At 48.6% G+C, this 18,586-nt stretch overlaps 1 protein-coding gene across 1 annotated transcript in view; it reads left to right on the top strand.

The window, feature by feature from the left end:
- The window catches only part of LRFN2 (leucine rich repeat and fibronectin type III domain containing 2), a 188,274-nt gene that overhangs the window by 125,170 nt on the left and 44,518 nt on the right, over window positions 1-18,586 (top strand). The window contains exon 2 of the mRNA XM_033094541.1: window positions 16,787-18,211. Within this exon, the coding sequence (XP_032950432.1) occupies window positions 16,812-18,211 (1,400 nt within the window). The 5' untranslated portion in view covers window positions 16,787-16,811. The remainder of the gene's footprint in view (window positions 1-16,786; window positions 18,212-18,586) is intronic.

The raw sequence follows: 18,586 nt of genomic DNA, 5'->3' as shown, positions 1-18,586 counted from the left end.
TGAAGCTGGACACTGACAAACACGGCCCACTTGGTCTCACTTGCAGGCTTTCAGCACAGTTGCATCTCCCCGCACACCCACTCCGGGTTATGGAGAAGGCTGTCCCCACGAGGAGATGCTCGCCCTCCCTCTCTCCCTTGCAATACGCTCAGGGGCCTTTGACATTTAACTCCAGTGCAATTTGTTTGTTTTTACCGGAGTTGAAATTACCAACAAATGTCACCCGCCTTCACTCCTCTCTCCCGACGTGAGTGTGATGGGCCAGGAGCCAGCAACACTAATGAGCATCTGAAGACCCGTGAATTAGCAGGAGGTACCGAGCTCTGGGTAGCCAGGGGGTGGGTGTGCAGGTGGTTTCATCAGGCGAAGGCGGAGCATGGAGTTGGGGACGCCTGCCGAGGGTGGGTGGAGCATAGCAGTAGGGGAGGACAGTCCTGCTACCAGCCACCATCCAAGGGAAAGATGACCTGATAGTCCGATGCCTCTTGCTGTTCCCTGAAGGTTGGCTGATTGTTCCCTGCATCTGGGTCAGCTCCTTCTGCCTACCCCATGCCTTGCTCGAGAATGGATCTGGGGTACCACCTTATCCTTTCGGCAAATTATATCAGTGAGAAATACAGTTCATTGTGAATGATACAACAAAACAAAGCAAAGAAAAGTAGCCTAAGTGAAGAAAGCATTCATGTCTCTCTCACGTAAAAAGCACAGGAAATAAGGTCTGTATGTGAGTGAATAGCGTTGTACCACTGTTGATTTCCTGTTTTGACAATGTATTATAGGTACGGTAGATATTATGAAGGGGGAAAGTGGGGTGAACAGTCTGTGGGAACTCCTTCTATTTTTGAAACTTCTTTTGAGTCTTAAACTTTTTGTTTTTAAAGGTAGAATTAAAAAAAAAAAAAAGAAATCAACTGCAGGGAGCCCAGGGCTTTGTGGTTGTGCTGTGATCACCAGTTATACAGGTTCTTTCATTTTGCCGTTTTGTATCCTCAACACACGGCTACCCACTCGGGGACCAAGACTGCTGGCTAGCTACCCAACTCTATCCGTGCATCTACATTTCAGTCATTAGGAAAAATGGAGGGGCAAAAAAAGGGTGTGCTCTTTTTTTAAGGACACCTCTAGGGTATCACGTACTACTGATTTACTTACAGCCTATTTGCTGGAGCTTAGTCATATGACCACCCCTAGGTACAAGGGAGGCTGGGAAATGCAGTCTTTATTCTGCATGGCTTTGTAGTCAAAGAACACTTGGGGATTCTTGGTAGGGAAAAGGGGGAGAATGAACATTAGAGGACAACCAGGAGTGTCTGGACTGTCACCCGTTGGAGGAATAGCCCAGTGCTGGTGTTCAGGAAGAGCTGGCAGATATGAGTGCCCTCCTACCTGTGTAACCTGACGTCCCCATTTTCCTTCCCAACTACGGCAGGAAGTCGCCCTTGTTTCCTTCCTTTAGCGAAATAGACTCAGTCCTCCTTCGCTGGTCTAGGGGCCTCCATCCAATTTCCTCAGCTCCGCAGGGAAACTTAAGCCAGAGGCATTCATCTTCCCTGGCTCTGCTTTATGTCAGACTGCAGGAGGCACTTATGTCACGTGAATTGGGAGAAAGGATTCGATTCTTCCAGTCTTGCCGTTTCTCCAAATACCACCCCGACAAGTCAGGAGAAGGTGCCTAAAACGCCATTACGGTTCAGTTCCTTGGTTAAAGTGGTGGAAAAATAAAATTCATTTAACCTAATCTGCCATTAATATCTTAACCATTGATTTATTTAATCCTTTTGAGTGTTGTAACAAGATAAGGATCCTGAAAGGTTAGGATTCAGGGCGGGAAAAGGATTCAGAGAATTCACTGTCCCTAACCATCCTTCCCTTTGTACATTTGAGGCAATTGAAGATAATACGAGTCATAGAGACAGCTGTGGTCAACACACCGTGGCTCTCTTTTCCCTTCAAGCTCACTCTGATCTCCTGATTATCAGAATCATTATTTTCTCACTCTTCCCGAAGCTGGTTGAGGTGGGGTCTCAAGGAGGGCACTTGCTTGCTGAGCACTAAACTCTGGGGTGTTGCAGGAGAAATACAAAACTCACGGCTTCAGCCTACCGCTGACCCTCCTTCTCCCATTCCTAGTGGGAAGGTGTGAGCCTCTTCCTCAAACTGGCAAGTCCCCTGAGTCCTGAGTCCTGAGTTCAGGGGATAGAGTGTGGGAAAGAAAGGCTCACCCCCCCACACTGGGATGGTGTAACGGACGCCCGGCTAGAAGCACCCAGCCCCCGATATGTCACCTGCTTGGTCACTCTGACTTTTGACCCATCAGGCCTCCTCACCCCAAAATTCTGGGGTGAGCTTCCCATTCTCTCTCAGTTAAGTGCTTGATTATAAAGTGAGTCCAGTGATTGTTTGGTTACAGCCTGCTGTATGTTTTGTTCATTGACTGTCCTGCAGAACATATATGAGCCCTCGGGACCCAAGATCTCGACAGTATCTACAAAGTTCTCTGAGGGCCCAAACGGGCGAGTGGTCACTTATAAGAGGGCGACTCTGCGAAGTCACCTAAATACCTCTCTGAGCCTGACTTGCCTCATCTGTGAAATAGGGATAATTATCACACACCTTAGGGTGAGAGGATAAAAGCAACAAAGCATGAAATGGTTAGCCTAGAGTTAACACTTGGCAGGTGTTCCCATCAGTGGATGGTCATGACGATGTCATCTAGGTCATGAAGAACAGGAATTGCTGAAGCCACATTCAAGTCTTTCTTGCCTTCTGAGAAATTCACAGAAAAATACAGGTTTGAGGACCAACTTTTTAAGATTAATCTCAGCTCCCCAGTTAGTTCCAATGGAAGAAGATACAATAGACAGTGACAACTGGCCTTATGGTGATGCTATAAGGTGGTCAAATTTGGGGAAAGAACAGAGACTGGGGTGAGGCTCACTCCTGAGTCCACGGTTAACATCATAGCAACTTTAAAGCTAATTAATGGCCATACTTATATGGGGGAAACTGAGGCACAGGGTGGGGCCATGCTTAACCTGAGATTAATGAGAAGGCCAGAAGGCTATTTACCCCTTGTTGGAGAAAGTATAAATATGTTTATGAAGAATTACTATCATGATAAGGAAATATAGGACTTTGTTACAGGGAGCCCCAGTCTGAGGGGAGACACAGCCCCTGTTTCTCAGTGTGTTCCAGTTTGAGGAGGGAGGCAGGACAGATATTGCTTCTGTCATTGTCCCCTAGTCTCCCTGTCCCTTTGTGCTGGCTCTGTCTGTCTTGCCTTTAAGAGACCGCAGTCTCCCATAGGATAGAAAGGAAACTATTTTTTCAGACTCTGTATGGAGCCCAGTACAGCAGATGCTCAATAAATATTTATAGCTGCTAATGATTTAGCACAATAAATACACACAACCTAAGTGACAGAAGCCTACTGAACAGAGCACATAGCAGCTGTGCAGATGGGGTCATTGGCTGTAAGGAACAGGCTGGAGAAAGAGTTACTAAAAAGCCTTGCAGTGATCACAGAGGCGGGACGGGGGAGCCTTTTCTGTGGCCTCCATAGCAGGTGACCAGAAAGTAGCCTGCACAGAGTTTCATTATGACTTTCATGGGACTGAGGCACTTTTGCCTTCAAAGCCTCCTTCCTCCACTGAAAAACAAAAATAAAATAAATAAAATAAAATTGTCTCTGGTCTCTGGCCACCTGTCTCTCACCCAGGCCTAGAGGCAGCCTTCGGCCAAATTACCTCCACACCTAACCCAGGAATCAGAGCAGCCAGGTTGGAGGAAGATTCAATTATTGCTCCCGTATCTTAGCTGTACTTGCATTAGCTCCTGCCCATAAACCTACAATAACAAAATTTTTGAAACTAGTGGCCGAGTTCTCCTGGGGGTGCTGAGTTCAAGAATATGTTTTATACTTTAGCTTTTTAGTTCAGTGGTAATCTAACATCTGTTCTTTACCAAAGCTCCCCTTTGAGAACAGCCAATGGCGACTTAAAAGACAGTCCACAGAATAAGAATCGTCATGGGTGACATTGTTTTGAGGTTTCACTATATGTCCAGCCCTGCTTAAATGTTTTACGTGGAGTGGCCCGGTTAATCTTCACAACTCTATGAGGTTATCCAATTTGACAGATGAGGAAACCCAAGTACTGAGAGGTCAAGCAGCTTACCCAAGATTGCACAGCTAGTGAGTGGTAGAGCCAGGATTCAAGTGCAAGCGAACCTGTCACCCACGAGGGGGCTGGACTACAGAGTCCATGTGCTCACTACTAGCTACCAGCTTGTAATGAAGCTTCTTAAGAAGGTACTTCTCCAACTGGGGACTTCAGAAGGGTCTTCTTTAACAACGTTTCTAATTCCAGTATGTGTCTGTAATTTCCCAACTTTGTTAGATACTCTTTGAATCTTGGGTCTTCTGGAATGTCCTCGGTAACACCACCACTCCTAGATGCTGAAATCCTACCGTCTATTTATTCAAGGCCACAATTAGTGCCACCTCCTCCAAGAAGTGTCCCATTGCCCTAGCTAGGAACAAAGCCTTCTGAAGGATTCCCATAGCATTTTGCCACTTTCTTTTCTCTCTACCTTGAGGTTAGGGCTGTCCGTGAGGAGGTAGGGCATACCTGGGCTAGGACTCCAGCTCTGCCGTTTGCTTTACGTCACGGAACCAAGTTACATACACTTTGTGAGCCTCAACTTGTCCACCTATAAAATGGGCAAGCAGTATTTCACTATCAAATGGTTTCAAAGAGATAACATATGTAAAGTGCTGCAGACTCTTCCCTCCTCTGGCAAGTTGCAGTTCTCTAAGTCCATGTTTGTAAGTGCCTCCCGAGAAGGGGGGGGATGGCCCATAGGCCCTGTTCATCCTGCATGCCCACACGGAGCAGGTGCTCAGCTGAAGCCTGACTGCATGGTTGAATCTTTGCTGCTGAGTCAAGTGTGTCCCCTGTCTGTGGGGGTGGGGGTGGGATGGGGGTAGAGGGCCATTGGAGGGAGGGATTGACTACAATGTTCTGGATCTCAAATCCAGACAAAGTGTCCAGAGAGGACACCAAAGGAGAAAAGCAGGAGAGGATGAAAGAGATAAGCAGCAGCAGAAGGAAGCAGGGAAGAATGGAAGATTATGGAGGGAAAAGGGGACAGGAAGGAAAAGGAAGAGGTAAAGAGACGGGAGAGACGAGTCTGCAAACTGGAAAAAAAAAAAAAAAGGGAAAAAGAGAAGCTCTACGAGGTTCAGACTTGAGGGCAGAGAGGGAGACGGCCGGGTCTTCCATTTCCTGCACTTGAGGGGCAGGGAGTGGGCAGGGGGTGACTAGGACACAGGTCTTCTGGCTCTTCATTGCTCCCCACCCAAATTTCACCCAACTGGGGCTGGAAATGGACTTGAATAGGTGAGTGCCCCCAACCCCTTCCCACACATTGCCCAAATGAGGAAACTGAGGCACAAGGAGGAGAAGTGGCTCTCTGAGGTCCAGAGCAGGGCCAGGGTGGGGACCCAGGTGACAGAACTCCTGTGTCATGCTCTTCTTGCTGTACCAGGCTAGAGGTGGGAGCCAGGATGCTCACATTCCAACATGAAGAAAGACAATATTAGGAATTCAGAGAGCAAATTTCAGGGTAATGGAGCCTGGTGTTTGCAATAAAAATTTAAATGTGCTGTCCTGGTGGCAACAGCGACTTTTATCTGATCAGCCTGTCAGCGGTTAAGAAGACTGGGTTGTGTAAGTGGCAAAACCAAATTGAATTCATATTTACTGCGCTTGAGTCTGTGGGGTTTATTGTTTCCAGTGGATTAATCTCTCACTCCTCTTCCTCCTTTTTCCTTCTCTCCCTCCTTTTCCTCCTTTTTTCTTTTTCTTGTCTTTTTTTTTTTTTTAATACTTCCAAGTGATTTTATTATTCAACAACTCATTGGGAAAGTTGACCAGAAAGAAAAGCACTCTCTCTTTGTGGGTTATTCTCCATTTGTTCCTCCAAGTAAACACTTAGCCTTTATCTACCCTGCCTCAAGAGACTGCCCTGTATGGACAGCTTCCTGCAGGCTCCCTTGCCCTCTGGCTTCCTGGGTTTAGCCTCTGAGAGGGCCCAGCAGAATGAGAGAGAGGTTCCTATTGCTTTGGCCTGTCTTTCCCATCCATCTACTAAGGGCCACGACTCCTGTCAAGCATGTCTTCTCCCATAGCTATAACCTTGCTGGGGTTCCCGAAACTGCCCTCTGCCTTTGCCCCTTTAGACCTAGGGATGAAAGAGAGGCTCCCCTCCGCTGCCAGGCCCTGCGTGCTGCCCCTAACCCTGCCCACACCTCTGTAAATTATCTCTTCTCTAAACTTCTTTCCGATACTCCTTGCATTCCGTCATCTGTTTCCTCCCAGGACACTGATAATGTCTCTCTGTCCTTCCCAAGACATTGATAATGTCTCTCTGTGGGAGGACACAGGAGAGCAACCTAGTGAAGGCACAGGCCGGGGTCCATGTTTCATTTGCTTTGAGCAAAATGGAAGAAAACCGCATGGCCGGAAGCTAGACCTGATCTACCAGGTGGTGTTTGTAGTATGTGCAGGGGGATAGAGGTGGTGTGCTGGCCTAGCTCCCCTGACACCCAAAGGACCAGACAGTCCTGCCCCACCTCCGTTTTTACGGCTGTAATGGCCACTTTGCTGGGTCATGTGCGATGGGACAGCCTATGGTGGGACCCCACCAATAGGCCTTTTCCCTACTGTGGCTTTTCCGCAGGACGTGTCTGTTGACAGAATTTGTGGACGCTATAAAACAACGAAGCCAGGCCCAACTGAAAGTCCTGTTGCTTTTGTGTGTCATTTTGCAAGTCTAAGTTAGCTAACCATGAGGGTTTTGTTTCCCAGACCAAGAATAGGCCAGACCTTGGAGGGGCAGCCCGAGATTCCTGGCCTGTAACTGTGTTCCCCGTCACAGCACTTCCCCCCTGCCCCGTCCACAAGCAGGAAAGCTGAAACAAGAAAATGAACCCCCATCAAGAAGCCAGTTTAAAAAAAAAAAAAAGTCAATTGATGAATTGACTTTTTCCTATTAGAATCCCAGAGGCCCTGTGACTCCGAGAAACCAAGAGATCCTACAGCTACATCAGTATGTACTATTTCTATTTCCTCTGCCTTAGAATTTTCCATTCTTTGTTGAGAGGATGAAACTACAGAACATAAAATTGGATGGTAGTTGAAGATTTTCATAATAAAATGTTGTAAAATGTAAAAAACAAAACAAACAGAAAAGAAGCCAGTTTTATTTCTAAATTCTTTTTGTTTTAATAATCCAAAGCGTTATTAGGAGCCAAGATTCAGATCCCAGAGGTAGAACTGTGGGCAGATGCTTGGGTTATAGAGACTAGACACAGCCCTGGCTCAGGGAACCCTAGTCTGAGGGGCAACACAGTCCTGTCCTCAGGGAGCCCCAGTCTGAGGGGAGACACAGCCCTGCCCTCAGAGAGTCCAAGGCAGATGAGGGATACCTAACCCCTATGTCTAGTGACCTTCAGGTCTGATATCTTGAGACGTTCAGTTGTTGACCCATAATAATGTCCTCCAGCCCGAAAGAACCTGAATGCTATCTAGCCATTGCCTACCCTATAGCCTGGATGGCTTGATGAAGAAAAGCCAATTTTAATTTTAGCCTGAGCCAAACATAATGAGGAGAGTAAATCATAGAGTGAACATTCCCCAGCCAAATGGAAATGAGTTCTGGATTATCTGCCGCTTTGAATTATCCACCCCACTGCTCCCTTCATTAGCCCAGTCCTAGAGAGGACCTACACTGAGGCTGCTCCCTTGAGTGTGAGGGCTAGGGAGAGGCCAAGGGTGCTTCGGGGGGGTGAGCCGGTGAAGCTGAGGGTGCTCTGTGATTTAGAGCAGGGAAGGATGAAAGGGTTAAACATGGCCAGGGCTGGGTCCTTGGATCTGAACCTGCTGGGGAAGACCCTAGGGAAGGGAGAAAGGAGGAGAAAGGCCCTGTGTATTCACGTTCTCTACATCCTGCCTCGGAGGGAAGAAGGGAGTGGTCCTTCCAGGTTCCTAGAGCGGGATCCTTGCTTGAGGCTTCAGGTGGTGGAATCTAAAAGATGTTTGTAACGGGGGGTGGGGAGATTTTAGACAAAGAATCTTGAAAGCCATGACTGAATGAAAGCAACAATCTCTCTGTGTTGAAGCAGAGCCCCCCACACTCACACTGAGGCCTGGAGTGGAGACTGACAGGCAGGAAGAGGGAGGAGACCAAGGCCTCACTGCTGCTGAGCAGCCAGCACCGTGGGCTGTCCATGTCCCCTAAGCAGGGGCAGGTCACAGGCAGCCATGGAGATTGGTGCCCCTGCAGTGGACAACACGGCAGCAAAACAGCATTTGTTTTCATCAAAGCTGAACCAACAAGCTTGCCTGCTCCCTTCCTCACACGCCCGAAATCCATCCGCAGCCGCACTCCCACCCAGGCCCCCATCCCTAACATGAGGCCCTCCCTTCACCCACACAGCCTTCCATTCACACAAACGCACTCATTAAGTCACTCACTCACTCACTCACTCACTCACTCACCTCCATTCAGGCGACACCCCCTCACACACAGGCAGATTCAGTGAGACACCTGTTTCCTCTCTCTCTCTCTCTCTCTCTCTCGCTCTCTCTCTCTCTCTCTCTCTCTCTCACACACACACACACACACACACACACACACACACCCCTCTCCATTCACGTTCCCACCTCCACATTCACACTCCCCACCCACCCAGACACGGGCTTCCCTCATTCACGCAGGCGCATTCATTCACACAGCCGCTCACAGGTGTCCCACAACGAAAGAGGGCTAGCATCCACAGCCCCGGTGGCGAGTGCACTGAGTAGAAGGCATGTGCCATTCAACTATTACTGCCAATCACTAGTAATAGTGTGTGAACTAAGTGTGGAAAATGAGGTCTCCTTCCTTCATTAAGCCACTAGTTTTTGTTAGTCATTGACGAGAATGTGCATGGTTTTCATATCATTTTGTATTTTTATGTATCTGACATTTCCACAGTAGCCCAGGCTCAGTTGGTATCATATATAATGAGACTTATAATTAAGAAGCGTGCCTCGGGCTGGATTCCCTAGGAGTGGACCTGAAACAAGCATTGGAGTGTAAGTGTCTTATTTGGCTGGTGGTGGCAGGACATACAGGAAGAGGAGTGGGAGCGGAGACCAGGAAGGGGAGACCAGGAAGGGAAGGCAGCCAACACAGGGTGTGTTAAGAGCAAGGGACTTTGAAAGGCCACTGGGGCTCAGTGCCACTGGCGATCTCCAGGAGATGTACAGAGAGTGCCTCAGAGTTATCCCACCCAAGGGGTGAGGAGGCTAAGGTGTCTATCCTCCATCCCCCTCACTAGCATTGTTTGGGGGGCTGCTCTCTGTTTTCTAGCAGCCCTGCCCTGCCCCACACAAGGGCGAGCACACTTTTGCAGCAAGTCAGCTTGTACGGGGTGTCAAAGTTGCCAAAGGGTATGACTGCTCATTCTCTCATCAAATATGTCCCAAATGCATCCTGGGTGCCTGATCTGTGGTAGGTACTGGGCTTCTTTTTGGGATTCGGAGACAGAAAAAAAATAGTCTTTGCCAAGAAGGGGTTCCCAGGTGAAAGGGGTAGAAGACAGGAAAACACATTATTACAGTTGCAACACAATAAAAGCTATCATGGATGCGTTAACACAAAGGCGTAATGCTGTCATTGAGAACAGAGAGGAAGCTTCTGAGCTTAAGCTTAATAACTTACTTAAGATAACAACAGCTTATCTTGCACAATAGAAGTTTAAACAGAGCCTAAATGGTGTTATTCTACCTTTTTGATGTTTTAGACATTATATCCTCTTTCTTTCCTGTTACATGTGCTATCTAAGACCACTCTTTTTAGCTAGTTCATGTAGAAGTTTGGGGATTCCGGATGTAGCCCCTGTCTCCATGGCTTTGTTTGGGGACCCCACACAGAATGTTTCTGCCCATCTTGTGTGGGCGTCTTCCTGCAATCACAAAGCTAGGACTTTCTGAGTGCAGTGGCTCCCTTGAGGATTTGGCTTTTTTTTTTTCTTTCTTTCTTTTTTTTTTTCTGCAGTGTCTTTTTCTATCTTTCTTTGTCTTTCTCTGTTTCTTTCTCTCTTCCAACTGGAAGCTGTGACTTCAGCATCAGAACAGGAGCTGCCTGAGGTCCAAGGCTATGCCTCCTCTGTCAGACGGGGAACTCTTTGTGGTCAGAGGCTGTCTTGTTCTCCAACACGCTCACTGAGCTTGTCTCCTCCCTTCTTTCTCGGGGTTCTAGAGGGATCCCTATACAGAACAGCATCAAAGAGGGCGTTTGGGAAATCAGCTCTGATGCTAACGTATTTCTCTTACCTTTAGAAGATGCCTCTGACTGTTACTTCCTGAAGGTCTGGGAGGCAGAGGTGCTGAATCTGGGGCCGGGCAGGGCTGGAAGCTCACACTAGGACGGCACACTGGGGCTGGGCGCGGGCCACCCCCTGGCAACTCCTAGACCAGAAACGCAGCGCCATCAGCCCGGGTCTAGACGTCAATTTCCTTTCCCCATCCTCTTGCTCCAGAGCCTGTCCCTCCAAGGCTCCCCGTGAGTGGCGTGATTTATAGGGAGCAGCAAGTGCTCTGGGAGGGCAAGTCTGCAAAGAAGGCACAGGCAGCTGCCTTTCCTCGCAGATCCTAACCCCTCCCTCTCTAATTAATTCACACTTTCCCAGCTCGGAGCATCCTGGAGGGGCCTTTTTACCTGAAGCAGAGACAGGCATCTCACTTGATTTACAGGCTCCAGGGGCGGGTGGCTGCTCGGCTGGTTGCTAAGGTATCTTTTAAATGGAAATCAGGGTGGAGAGATATCACATATATCTTGCCAGCCATCTGCTAAATGTTGCCTCTTCTGTCTGGAACAGCTCTGAGGTGGTTCTGACAGGAAGGCACAGGCTGGGGACTGGGGGAGGGGGGGAGAAAGTCTGGTCTCATCCTTGAGTGAAGGAATAGAAATTTTCCATTTCTGCCACAATGTCCATTCGTTTCCCACATTCTGTCCTCATCTTTCTTTTTTGCCTTTTGTTTTAAATATAAAATTCCATCTGTTGACTCTGATTACAAACCCTCAGCCTGTTTCCACAACTCTCTGTGTTGCCAGTATATCTAAGTATGTGGATGCATGCGTGTGTGCATACATGGACGCCTATAGGTGTGTGTGTGCGTGACTCACCACCATCAGGGCCTGACAGGTGGGTCTTTCTGAGCCAATTAGGCCTCTGCTTCTGAGAAAACCAGTGTTCTTTCCAGGCTCATCCCCAAGAAGGAAACACAAGTGTCCAAATTTAGTTGAACAGCTGGGCCTTCACTGGTTACTAAGCAATCCCGTAGTGGAGGCAGCAGGTTTCTCCGTCTACACCAGGCACGTGGAAGCCTCGGGAGGGGCCTCCTCTACTCTGAGGATGGTCTGGAGCCAGAAAAATCCTCCGTTTAAGTCGTGGTTCTTCTCAGCGGAGCTGGGAGAGTTCGGGCAGGCCCCGACCTCTTTGGACCTCACTTTCCCAGTGCTTTAAATGGGGATAAAATACTCAGGGCTACAAGGTATGGTAGGGCAGGTTGTTCACTGCACAAGGTGGTTCAGTTCAGGGCTGTATGAACACCCAGCAAGTCACCTCTTTCTACTTGCCCAAGAGCACCTAATGGACTAGTGGCAGCACTCACCGGGCAGAGTTGTGAAGATGACGTGAAGAAACCGAGGAAGGGAAGAGACACTGTTCCTCCCTGGGTGAACTCCCCGAGACAGAGATGGGTGCTGATCCTCTCGGGCACTGCCGGTCCGAGGGAGAGGGTTTCGCTTCCTCTCCCAGCTCCACCCCCGTCCTCCTCCCCCAGTCCCTCATAGACACCCTGAGCAGACAGGCTCTGGCTCCTCTGCAGATGGATTCCTCCTCCGAAGGCGGATTCTGACATTTGATACCAATATCCACTTCACAGTCTCACTTCTGATCCCCACACACCTCTCTCAGCTTCGCCCACAAATAATCCCATGGTCCCTCCTGCCCCCTGTCGTCTGCTTCTTTGTTCCTGATACCAGCCCTCTCCTCCTAATCTCCACCTCTCCTTGCTCACCTCCACCACCTACTACCATTCAAGTCGCTTACAGGACTACGCGGCTCCTTCCATCATTGCTCTAGTTCCTGTTCAAAAGAGAGAACTCCCTATGCATGAATTTTGAGTATCAACCCAGGCCCTCACTTCCGTCCCAACTTGGGGTTTAAGCTGCTTTTTGTTTGACTGCGAGAGTAATATATTAAGTAACCGTTCTCAGAATACAATTTTAATTAAGATTCCGTAGTCACTTCTCTGTCGGTAATCTTCCATGCTGCTTATTTAAAACATATTTACCCAGCTCTATTATGTCACAGATTTGAATTCGTTAGACATTTGTTAATCCTCCACAAACTTTTTTACAGAATGGGATTTGTTTAGCATGACTTACAAGGACAATACTTTTTGTAACAATGGGCCCCAAGCAGGGTGTGTTTCCCAACGTGTCTGGGTCTTCCTTGCTTGCTGTCTCTGCATGGCAGGCGACAGACCTGAGGATACAAAGGCCCAGAGGACGCCGTAGGACAGGGCAGACCATCCAGGACACAGAGCAGGGTCGGGGAGGATGGAGAGAGGATCTGGGGGGAAGGAATCCAGCACCGGCCATCAAGTGCCAGCCTCGGCCCTGTACGCAGATGTACCTGACAACTATTGCCATTATCCGTGTGTGCTGTGATGTGAAATGTTGGGAAGCACTGCTTAGCCTTAGAACACTGCAGTGTTTACAGACAAGAACACATAAGGAAGACCCCTTTCTCATGGGGCCATAGACTTTCAGAAGACTACCCAGCCTCTACACACACACACACACACACACACACACACACAGAGCCACCTCCAGCTTAAACAGTGAGGTGCATGCTTGGGCATGTCTGTCCCTGTGTCCTGAGTGGGTAGAAAGGATACCACTCACCTCGACTCGAGCAGATGCAGGGGCCAGAGAAATATGGCCTCCTTGACTCTACTGCCATGGCGAATCACGCTGGAACACACAGCTGACGGTTGGCACATGATGCTTTGAAGCTTCTGCTGAGACTAGGCCACTCTGTAAAGCTGGTTTTCTCAGCTGATTAGCCAGTGTTGCTTCAGTATCCACAACCTCAGCACCGATGCCAGAAACTCACTTTTCTCAGCACTATATTTTATTCATTCATTCAATTGCTAGTTATCGGGCACTTATATGAGTCAGGTACTGGGTACTGGGGATACAGTGATGGGTGGACAAGACAGGTAAGTTCCTGCCTTTTGGAGTTTACAGTTTAGGAAGGCAGACAGGTAAGTAATTGAAGAATTATAATTAAAAGTGTGATGATTGATGTGTAGAGCAAGTACAACGGGCTAAGAGATAAATAGCAGGGGGGCCTGATTTGATCTAGGTTTTGGAGAAGCTTCCTAGAGTAGGTAGTATTTACATTGAGACCTGGAGATAGAAAAGGCGCTTGGCCAGGTGGGAGTGGAGGTGGGGGAAAGCCAGGAAGAAACGAGCATGTAGGAAGTGCTGGAGGACGACCAAGCATGGCATTTATAAGGTTGAATACAGCTGGGCCAGGAAGAGCAAAGGGGAAGAGAGAGAAACAAGATAAACTGGGGTAGAGGGCAGAAGCACCTCTTGCAAAGACTTGTTCTTGTGCTAGAAAATAAAAAGAGGGTCAATGCAGATGGAGAAGATTCCTGTTTGTTTTACCAGGCCCCAGAGAAATGGGGAACTACAGGCCAGAACACACTGGGCATGGAGAAGGTGGCAGGTAGAAAGCTTCCACCTGTAGGTGACTCAGGGATGCATGTGCCTGGTGGGGCCTGGGTCAGGGTGGGCTGGTACCCCTCAGGTTGGAGATTGGTAAGAGCCGGACTGGCAGGGTAGATGGCTGCTCATGGGAGTCCAGAGCGGAGCTGGTGGAATTAGGCATATTGGCAAAGGCTTTTAATGAACGTGACCATAATTAAGATGATGAAAAGAAAGGAAAAAAAAAATCTCCAAGAACAGAGGTCAGCAAAATTTTCCTATACAGGGCAAAATAGGAAATATTTTAGGCTTTGCTGACCACGTTGTATCTGCTGGAACTCTTCACCTCTGCATGAAAAAAAGAAAAATAAAAAAGCCATAGACAATGTGTAAATGGATGAGCACGGCCGTGTTCTAATAAAACTTTATTTAAAAAAACAGATGGCAGGCAGGATTCGGCCCTGGGGCCATACTTAGCCAAAATCTGCCCTAATAGTTCTGTCCAATAGCGTAGCCAATAGCCACATATGGCTAGTGAGCACCTGAAATGTATTCTGAGTGTTAAATACACATCCGATTTTGAAGACTTAGTACCAGTGAAAGACTGTTAAGCACCTCATAACAACTGTTTGTATTGATTACATCTCAAACTCATATTTTGGATATAGTGGGTTACATAAAATATATTACCAAAATTGATTTCACCTGTGTCTTTTTACTTTTTTAAAAATATGGCCACTAGAAAATTTAAAATTACATTTATGGGTAGTATTATATTTCATTGGACAGTATTGCCTAGAAACAACCCTCTCTCCAGATGAAATACAAGGTTAAGTCTCTGGCCCTGAAGGCTCTCAGGTGGGAGATTTACCCTTCAAGAGACACAGTAATGGAATTCAAATCGTCACAATAAAGTAGTACCTGATTGGAATGGGTTTTTAAATTTACTATATAGGTTTTTAAATTTACAATATACCTTTGTTTTATTAGCTATCTTTTCTGTCTGCCTCTGTGCTCCCCATACTGGGAGTTATAGAGCTCTGCTTCCTCAAGATATTAATTGTTGTTGCTCAGAAAAAGGTGTAGCTTTACCTAAAACAAAAGAAAGGGAGGAATGCAGAATGAAACATCAATCCAGTTTCTGTACCACGGCAGAATTTCTCACCCCTTCCGAACTTGCTAATGTGTATATAGAGCTTTTGTCAGAGTGAGGGAGAGTCGGCAGCCCTTCCCCAACTCAGTGGCCTGAGAAGCCTTTCTTGCAGAATTCTAAATAGCACTCCTAGAAGGCAAGGTGAGAGCTGTTGGTCTGCATGATGCTGCACAAGCAGAGCGCATCATTTTCTAAAGTCCAACTCAATTGATGTAATTTTCAGTCCTGCATAAATAGAGCCACAGACAGTAACATATGGAATAGTGAGAAAACTGTCAGATTTGGAGGCACAAAGACCTGAACCAAAGTCCTGTGCTTTCCTCTTCTAGAAATTTGTTCATGCAAAAACACCTACTATGTGCCAGGAAGTTCTTTAGACTTGGAGAATATAGCGGTGAGTGAAAACAAGTTCCAACCTCTTGGGGCTTTGTTGCCAGTGCGGAAGACAAACAAAAGGATATAAAGTGGAGCACAGGGAATATAGTCAATGATATTGTAATAACTATATATCATGTCAGATGGGTACTAGGCTTATCAGGGGGATCATTTCACAAATACGAATGTCTAATCACTATGTTGCACACCTGAAACTAATATAATATTGTATGTCAACTGTAATGGAAAGATAAATTTAAAAAACAAGATAAAATAAAATTTTAAAGAGAGAAACAATAAACAAGACAAGTAGGTAAAATACCGGGAGTGCCAAAAATATGTATACACGTGACTTGTATTCATCTTTTGTTCACAATGCATATTGAGTATTACAATTTTAATACAGTTTTTTGCTTTCTTAAAATCTATGTACATTTTTTTGGTACCCTCTGTTTATACAGTAAGTTAGATAGTGATACATTTCAAGGAGAAAATACAAAACAGGGAAGAGGAGAATGCACACAGTCCAGGTGGGGTCTGGGTAAGAAGGTGACTTTTGAATAAAGACCGGAAGGAGGCTAGCAGGCCCTGGGTAAGTCCTCCTATATCCACGTAGGTAAGCCCTTCTCTGTGAAGGGTGTTCCTGAAGCCCAGATGTGATGATGTATTTGAAATTCCGGGCAGGGGATCCAGCACACACTAAGTGCTCAGAAGCAGCTCATGTCCCACCACCTTGTTTTCTTCCCTGAACTCCCAAAGATGCGTATACTATGTGTATTCTCTATGGTGAAGAATTTATGCAAAGCCAGTTCCCCACTCACCCTGGCGTCTCGCAGGGCCAGCTCTCTCCTTGTCCCTATTCTTATTCTTAAGGAATGCTGGTCCAATTTAATTTCATGCTTAGTCTAAACCAATTAAGAAGGTAAAACTGCTTCAAATACAGTCATAACACACTTTTCAAATCCAATGATCATAAATGAACCACTGGTATGGCATTATCCATCCGTCCATCCATCTGTCCGTCCGTCCATCCATCTGTCCGTCCATACGTCCATCCAACAAGCATGTACTGAGCACCTACTGTATTCCAGGGACTGTGCTAGATGCAAGGGACACAGCAGTTAACAAGTCAGACAAAAGGACCTGCCCTCCCCGAGCTGACATTCTAGTGGGGGAGGAAGAAAATAGTCCATGAGCACAATTCATAAGCCAATTAAAAGGCCTGTTAGAAGGTGATAAGAGCTAAGGAAAAAAGAAAAAGTAGAACTGCATTAGAGGGATCGGTAGGAAGGATTATACCTTGCACGAGCAGATGTCCTTTCCTGCTGCTGTCCTGGGCGAGGCGGGTAGTGTGAGGGAGGAAGCTCTAGGCAAGGGAGGTAGGATGCCAACTCCTGACCGTGACCTTGTGTCCCTCCCTTCCAGGCACCGAGGCCTGAGTGACCAGACCATGGAGACCCTGCTTGGTGGCCTGCTGGCATTTGGCATGGCGTTTGCCGTGGTCGATGCCTGCCCCAAGTACTGTGTCTGCCAAAACCTGTCTGAGTCTCTGGGGACCCTATGCCCCTCCAAGGGGCTGCTCTTCGTGCCGCCTGACATCGACCGGCGGACAGTGGAGCTGCGTCTGGGCGGCAACTTCATCATCCACATTGGCCGCCAGGACTTTGCCAACATGACGGGGCTGGTGGACCTGACCTTGTCCAGAAACACCATCAGCCACATCCAGCCCTTCTCCTTCCTGGATCTGGAGAGCCTCCGCTCCCTGCATCTCGACAGCAACCGGCTGCCCAGCCTTGGGGAGGACACGCTACGTGGCCTGGTCAACCTGCAGCACCTCATTGTCAACAACAACCAGCTGGGAGGCATCGCGGACGAGGCCTTCGAGGACTTCCTCCTGACGCTGGAGGACCTGGATCTCTCTTACAACAACCTCCACGGCCTGCCCTGGGGCTCCGTGCGGCGCATGGTCAACCTGCACCAGCTGAGCCTGGACCACAACCTGCTGGACCACATCGCGGAGGGCACCTTTGCTGACCTGCAGAAACTGGCCCGCCTGGACCTCACCTCCAACCGGCTGCAGAAGCTGCCCCCAGACCCCATCTTTGCCCGCTCCCAGGCCTCCGCTCTGACTGCCACGCCCTTTGCTCCACCTTTGTCCTTTAGTTTTGGGGGGAACCCGCTGCACTGCAATTGTGAGCTTCTCTGGCTGCGGAGGCTTGAACGGGATGATGACCAGGAGACGTGTGGCTCCCCAGGGGGCCTCAAGGGCCGCTACTTCTGGCACGTGCGCGAGGAGGAGTTTGTGTGCGAGCCGCCTCTCATCACCCAGCACACGCACAAGCTGCTGGTTCTGGAGGGCCAGGCGGCCATGCTCAAGTGCAAGGCCATCGGGGACCCCAGCCCCCTCATCCACTGGGTGGCCCCGGATGACCGCCTGGTGGGGAACTCCTCAAGGACTGCCGTGTACGACAATGGCACCCTGGACATCCTCATCACCACGTCTCAGGACAGCGGTGCCTTCACCTGCATCGCCGCCAATGCCGCCGGCGAGGCCACAGCCACGGTGGAGGTCTCCATCGTCCAGCTGCCACACCTCAGCAATAGCACCAGCCGCGCCGCACCCCCCAAGTCACGCCTCTCAGACATCACTGGCTCCAGCAAGACCAGCCGGGGAGGGGGGGGCAGCGGAGGTGGGGAGCCTCCCAAAAGCCCCCCAGAACGGGCTGTGCTTGTGTCCGATGTGACCACCACCTCAGCCCTGGTCAAGTGGTCGGTCAGCAAGTCAGCGCCCCGGGTGAAGATGTACCAGCTGCAGTACAACTGCTCCGACGATGAGGTACTGATTTACAGGTGAGCCCAGGCTGCTGGCGAAGGCAGGGAGGGTCTGGCTGGGGACGGAGGAGGTGAAGGGAGGGCTTTGAGCTGTTCCCACCCAAACTCCTCCTCCCCAAAGACACCTGTGGGGATTCCGTGGCAAAGGGTGCCATTCACGCAGGTAAGAGGAGATAAAAAGAACATCACCCACAAGTTGAAGAAGAGAGGAACCCACGTGGGCAGCCCGAGGAGATGTGTGTGTAGGAGGACCATGCCTCTAGGGGCATGGCTGTGGTAGGTGGTCATATGGGTATAAGCCTCCAAACTTCCTGTTTGGAACCACAGCTGGAGGACAGGCAAGAACAACAAGTGGGACTTTTGGCCAAAGCATCTGACTCCTCCAAGGAGGAG

The sequence above is a fragment of the Rhinolophus ferrumequinum genome, chromosome 3 (genome assembly GCF_004115265.2).
Source record: "Rhinolophus ferrumequinum isolate MPI-CBG mRhiFer1 chromosome 3, mRhiFer1_v1.p, whole genome shotgun sequence".
Lineage (NCBI taxonomy): Eukaryota > Metazoa > Chordata > Mammalia > Chiroptera > Rhinolophidae > Rhinolophus > Rhinolophus ferrumequinum.
Note: the sequence above shows the minus strand (reverse complement) of the source record. Positions and strands in the feature narration are given on the sequence as shown.